At 42.7% G+C, this 6,779-nt stretch overlaps 1 protein-coding gene across 2 annotated transcripts in view; it reads right to left on the bottom strand.

Moving 5' to 3' along the window:
* Positions 1–1,361: 1,361 nt before the first annotated feature.
* Positions 1,362–6,779, bottom strand: part of ITSN2 (intersectin 2) — a 121,303-nt gene continuing 115,885 nt past the window's right edge. For both annotated transcript variants that reach the window (XM_075201354.1, XM_075201353.1), the window contains one exon: positions 1,362–6,775. In XM_075201354.1, the coding sequence (XP_075057455.1) occupies positions 6,636–6,775 (140 nt within the window). In that variant the 3' untranslated portion in view covers positions 1,362–6,635. The remainder of the gene's footprint in view (positions 6,776–6,779) is intronic.

Here is a 6,779-nt window from a genome sequence, read left to right as displayed (position 1 = left end):
AAAAGTCAAACTACGTTCACTGTTGCTGCTGTACCCAAAAATAATAGGTACTGCTATTTAAAAGTCAAACTACGTTCTCTGTTGCTGCTGTACCCAAAAATAATAGGTACTGCTATTTAAAAGTCAAACTACGTTCTCTGTTGCTGCTGTACCCAAAAATAACTGCGGCCTTAACAGCTATGTTGGTGTTAGACGTGCATCTGGTGTCCGCCATCTGTGCAGTGGAATTCAGACCAGTTGGAGGATGTAGGAGCAGCCATCTGTGCAGTGGAATTCAGACCAGTTGGCGGAGGTATTGTGGCCCCGGTACCAAATTGTGGTCGCCCACAAAATGACACCCATCTATGAAGCATTATCTGATATTTTTGCAAAACAAATAAAAGGGAGTGGCCTGTTGTGTAGTGGGCGTGGCTCTTGCAGAAACATGGACACATCAGAGATGTGGTTTGGTATGAGTGAGATCAAGGCCTGATCAACCAATAGGCTGATCAGGCTGCAGCCTGGGGCGCTGGGACTTGGGGGGGGGGGGGGGGGGGCGCAACGCAGACAGCATGTAAATTTGTGTTATGCATGGGGACAGAGTGTGTGTGGGGGGGGCAGCGTGTATAAAGGGGGCAGAGTGTGTGTGTGTTTTGAAGAGGGACAGAGTGAGTTCTGAGGGGGATAGTATGCAGAAAGGGGGACAGAGTGTGTGTTCTGAGGGGGATAGAGGGTGTGCAGAAAGGGGGACAGCACATACTGAGGGGTACAGAGTGCAGAAAGGGGGACAGAGTGTGTTCTGAGGAGGACAGTGTGCAGGGGAATCATGAATTGGCCGTTGCGGTGTGATGAAATGGCATGGGGGTCATGAATTGGCTGCTTGTGTGGGGGGGGTATGATCTCTGTATAGTGTGGCGTTCATGAGGATGCTCTCTAAAGAGCCTAATCATTGAGGGTTTGTAATGTCTGCAGATTTTCAAAACAGGACCACAACTTTCCAGAGACGACAACAAAGCTGCAAGAACAGGTAAGAGAATCTGACTAAATTTGTTTGCTGGAAAATACTCCTGAATTTCCCTTTAATGATTTGAGGGGGGAAGGTGCTACGGGTGTATTAGCCTAGGGCAGCCAGAACCCTTAATCAGGCCCCGAGTGGGATCATTTTGTTCCTATTTTAACTGTTGGGAGGTATTTTGCAGGGGCCCTGGATTGTAAAACCCTCATCTCTCTGCTATGGGGAGAGAATTCCTTTAATACAAACACAATCAGCAATTAGAAAATGCAGCTATAATTTGTTAGTTTTCTGTCTGAGATTCCTGGTGAATGTCATATTGGGGTTTTAGGGAACACAAAAGATTGTGCAGGAAATAAAGACACATAAGTCATGGTTTGTATTTTATATACATTTTAGCATCAACACAATAATGTGCAGGACAAACGTGTATATTAGCTAAAAAAAAAAACCAGTTAAACACAAGTTATTATTTTACATTTTAAACATCGCATTGCAGATTACAAGTCACAGCATCTAAAATAAATCATTTCCTCACTGCAACACCCGATTATCCAAACGTTTTGCCTGAGCTTCAAATAAAATAGTGAAAAAACATTCAGTCCAAATAAAACAAATATAATAAGATTACACCCAGTGTTAATGCAGATCAGATAAAGGCTGGAAACAATGTTAATACTGTATTCCGTCTGCCTTATTTATAACCCTGTCTCTCGGTTAAGGCATCATATATTAGGCAATTTATTGGTTTATAAACAGTGCAAATCAATCAAATGTACATATACCTTTTCTTGCTATTTATCTTTATCTCTATTATAATCAAGTTTTATTAACAGCTTAATAAGTTTGAGGCGGACGAAACTGATGTTACTAAACACAAGAGTCGCTACTCAAACCTGCCCTATATCCAGGTCAGTAAGTTAATACCAACGTGAAAGAAATTTCCTATGTCATAACAACCCCCCTCCCCCCACACAAATGGTATTTTCTGTTGTAACATATTATTGGAATACAGGTTCAAGTAAATATTGATCTCTCTCTAGATAAGAGAGCGCTAGTACAGGCTTTGTAATATAAAGTATCTTAGCAGAGCCGTACGTAGGGCAGGATGACGTACCCCCGGCCATCAATTTGTATGATTATATTACATTTACACTAGTGGGAGCCATAACGAGGAGCCTGGATGGGATCTGGGGATGGGGTTGGCAGTCAAACACTTGTAAAAGGCTAACCATGCCCTGTGGCCTGGACACGCCCCCATACCAGATTGGTCATGCCCCACGCAGCAGAATGGCAGCCTCTTCTATGGCTACCTCCTAGATGGGCGCCTTGGTGGTGGTAGGGGCTACACTGTTCTCTCTCAGCCAGGGAACTAAAAACGTTTAATTACAGCTCTGCAGCATTAGGTCAGCTTAGGATACTTCTAGTTATGTGAAGTATTACTGACCAGGTATACACACATCAAACAAAAGGGAGGATCCATCTGGCAGTAAATGTAAGCTCCAAATCTAATGACCAGTCTAAGCAGCACACAGATCCAATGGCACCAGCATCTCTAACGCAACAAAAGCAGATCAATATGAAGAACAGAGAAACGAAGAGGGATAAATAGACAAAAGGTCAATGATGGAATTCAGTGACCCCCATTGGCTGACAATCAAAGCAAGATTCTCAACACACAATGGGGTCAGACAAATTCATTGAGAAATCTAGGCGTATGTTCTTGTAGTCTTATGAGGATTGAGACCACAGCCAGACAGGAGGGGGTAAGGTCCTCCATCGTTAATTTCATACACTTCTAAGATCCACTTCTAGGATGTAGGCCCTATGTTTCCAATAGACCTGTATAGTGGGGAATATGGAGGGTGGCTGGTGCATCTCCACACAACCAGCTATTGGGAGAAACACCGGGAGAGATGGTGCAGTCAGGTCTGGGAGTGATATAATAAGTCTATCTAGATTCCTACTTGATATATAGCTGCCATATAGCATTGGTCAGGTGTATAGTTCTGCATTAACTCGTCTTTCCACTTCACCAATAAGTGGGAACGTGCTCTACTAGCTGTCCACTCCGAGTGACACACAAGGTGCGCACTCTGAGACCGGAGAGGTCCAGTGTGAATTCAACACTATTCTCCTTGTTATGTTCCCAATCTATTACCCTCTGGAATAATGCTACTGCATATAGAAACTAATGTTTGGGAACCCCAGTCTGCCACATAGTACCTAATTTGGTTACTGGGACTATTTCAAATTAGGTGGTTTGTTGTTCTAGACACTCCTTGTAAATAGTTACTGGGCCTCAATAAGAAGCCACTCAGGACACCCCAGAGTGTTAATTCACATCAGAACAATCTGCTGTGCGCAGCGCTGAGTATAAACGCTGACTGGAAACTGAGACCACTCGTGTCTTAATGAGTATGTAGGCCGGAGGTGGCTCTGTTACCATAGCAACACACAAGCAGGTCTGATTGGTATGTACACTACATAATTAGTACATAAAGCACCCTCAGTTTTGTGTGTCCTCTGGGCCTTTCCAGCTGGAGGATTTGTAGTATAGCTGGAAATGCTCAATTTTATGATCCTAACCGTCCTAGACTAAAAGTCTACAAAGACTGAAGTTCATCACGCACACTAGTATTGTAGACTTCAGACTCATGGAGTTTAGATATATAATGGCAGAGCTGGCCTTCTGGTTCACTGTAAGAAGCACACTTGTCATGTCACTGACCGTCGTACCTTGTATTGAAGTCTTCCATGCTTAAATTGCCCCAATCATCTACACACGGAGAAGGCCTCACCGGGAGGTCCGGTAGCTGTGATATATTGAATATTGGTTCCACCCACAAAATGGCTGCCTCCACTGTGGACAGGTAAAGGATACACTTTAAGCTTCCCACACATTATACAATCCAGGTGTTCAGTCTGATTGTGAGTGACGAGATTGACGAGCCATTTCTACACCTAGGTGCAGGGTCAAAGGGCAGATCGTGCCACTTGTTGCCAACGCCAGGCGGCTGGATCAATGGTCACCGCGATATTGGCTGCAATATCACAGCGTAGGTGGAAAACATCACCGTCAATGCATAAACTGTAGCCCTGGGAGGAGGTTTTGGATTTTTAACAAGTGTTAAATAAAAGTTTTACGTCCCAACCGTTCACTCAGGATCTTGCCCAATAGGCCCCACATCCCCTGCCTCCAGCTCCCACTCTAACCCTAAGCGCTAGAAGCCTTTGCATATAAGACAACTGGCCCTGACTCCGCTCTTCTACTTATAACCATCAAGTCGAGCGGGTGAAGTCTCTCCAGTGCCGGCCGCCCTTCCAGCGTTCCTAACTGGTGGGGAGTGGGGTGCATTTTGGACTTAATGTGGCCGCTCATCTAGGTCATCTTTTTAGTAAGTAAAACCCCACATTCCTCAACCACTTCTAGACAGATGATCTGGGGGATGATACCTAGTTGTGTGGAATGTGCATAATTCCCGCTGCTTGAAATGTACATGGCAAATAGGACAGGTTACACTACATGCAAGACATTTGGTTTAATAAACGTTAAAATTTAAAAAGAAGCTAAAAAGATTATTCACATAGATACAATGACAAATGCTCCACATGAGGCAGCCACAGAAGTCTTGCATAGAACATCGCTCAGATTGGACTATGGCAGAATGTTCCCTTCCAACCTCCCCTCCTCCCCTCTAGTGGCCATTGTCACACTATTCTCATTACACCTTCAATAACACACAGACCACTTCATTCTGTGCAGATAACCTCTTATCTCAGCAATGTTACAGCTAGTAATACGAGCTGCTATGCTGTTTGCCTGGCCAGTACAAAATGATCTATTAGCCAAAGGAGTTTTATATCTAAGTGCTCTGTGACCACTTGTACTGGAACTTATAACAACCAATCAGATTCTACCTTTTAGTCGCATATAGTCCTAAATGTGTTGTAAGCTGTAGCAACCTAATTGTCAAAGAAAATAGCATAGGATGCGTAGATTAGTCTCTGTCCTTGTTCTATCCACCAATAAGAAGTCATGTAGTTCCTGAATGTCCATAGTGCTCATGGGTGGAACATATCCAATATCAGAAAATCTCCTGAATTTATCACAAGTTGGGTTAGGAGATCATCCCAGCATTAAAGACTCCAATACAAGCTGTTCTGGACTAGAGTTTGTTAGGAATCCTGTCATATTCTAGAACCAAGTTCTGGATTACAGGCACAGTGTTGTAACAGAACCATTTTCTAACCTCTGTCTAATATTTCCCATCATGCATCTGACCGGCTGCACATACTGGTTCTGAATGGACACAATAATGACCGCAGGGCACCCGTTATAATCTTCAGTTTGTATTAATGCGCTGTCAGCCTATACACATGCAGTAAGACAGGTAAGGCAAGCCGTGCATGCTGCAAGACACCCGGTCATCATCATGATTTTCAAGTCTTTTGTCTCATAAAAGGTAACTACAGCTATTTCTGGAACAGGCGACCTGTGGCTCTCTCCGGCTTTGTTCAATCCGGAGGCTGGGACTTGTGGTTCCACCCCAGCTTGCTACGTCCGCTCTAGAATATCAGGCTTCCACAACCAAACTAATGATTTGTTGCTAAAGTTACTATTGCATTCCAGTTTCAAACAGTTATACAGCAGCACATGCGCTTAAAGGGACAGTAGCATTAAATATCAACTTCTGTTACATAATCTATATAAATAAAATATAAACATGTAAATAAATGTCGCATGGCCTATTTTTTAGTATAATATTTTCATTTTAAAATTTCTCTCTGGGTTTCCGGGCAGAAACCACACGGACAAAACTCTGTGTGGGCGACATAGCCGGAGCAGATAAGTTTATAGGTCTTTATTTTAGGACTACTTTTCTGATCCATAACTCAGATGCTGTTGTATATATTTTAAGTGTGCCCGAGTTAATATAAATAAAAAAATGATAGTGTCCCTTTAAGATTTATTTCTACATTAATTTTGATTAATTGTATTCACAACATAAATATAAAAAAAACCCAACCAGTGTGTTTGCATGGAAATATATAAATATACAAGTTGACTATCAATATATAATTCTCCTTCCTTATTCTCATTCATGAAACGCTGAAATTCCTAGAAATTTTTACAAGTCTTTCCCCTAAGTTACCACCTTATTACACAATCTGCATTTATAAATTACAGTGTCTCCGTACTGAGCTTTCATAAAGTTTTATAGATCTATATCTTTTTTTTTTTTTTTTTTAATAACTTTAATATAATACAAAAGATGCCAAAATTCTAATGAAATCAGGTCATCAATTACCATTTTCCCATGGGGAAGATTTTTAGGTTATTCGGAAGCCCTTCAATGACATGGCACAATGTTTAAGAGATAGGCCATAGGTACTCGCATTTACAGATCCTAAATAACCTCGTAGAACATAACTTCCTTTTTACCTGGCACAAAGTTAAAACTGAACCTTAAAATAGTTGCAAAACAGAAGCCCTAGCGTTTCGCTTGGTTAAAGGCACTGTGGACCAGGGAACCGGGGCTTGCATAGACAGGCAGGAGAGGACTCAGCAGGGCGCTATGTCCGTACGCGTGGTCCTAGTGCACGCAGATCAAATCCAACCACGTGATGTGGCGATTCCCAGCTAGAACAACTGCAGGTCAAACCGCACCCACACCTCCCCCGTTGGCACTTCGTGGAGCAGTAAACGTTTTGTGGACGGGCCCTTACTCTCTTGCTCAGTCCTAATTTTCGCTACCGGCACTTCAGTTCGGCCAAGAAAATCTGA

This window comes from Mixophyes fleayi, chromosome 3 (genome assembly GCF_038048845.1).
Source record: "Mixophyes fleayi isolate aMixFle1 chromosome 3, aMixFle1.hap1, whole genome shotgun sequence".
Taxonomy (NCBI): Eukaryota; Metazoa; Chordata; class Amphibia; order Anura; family Limnodynastidae; genus Mixophyes; species Mixophyes fleayi.
Note: the sequence above shows the minus strand (reverse complement) of the source record. Positions and strands in the feature narration are given on the sequence as shown.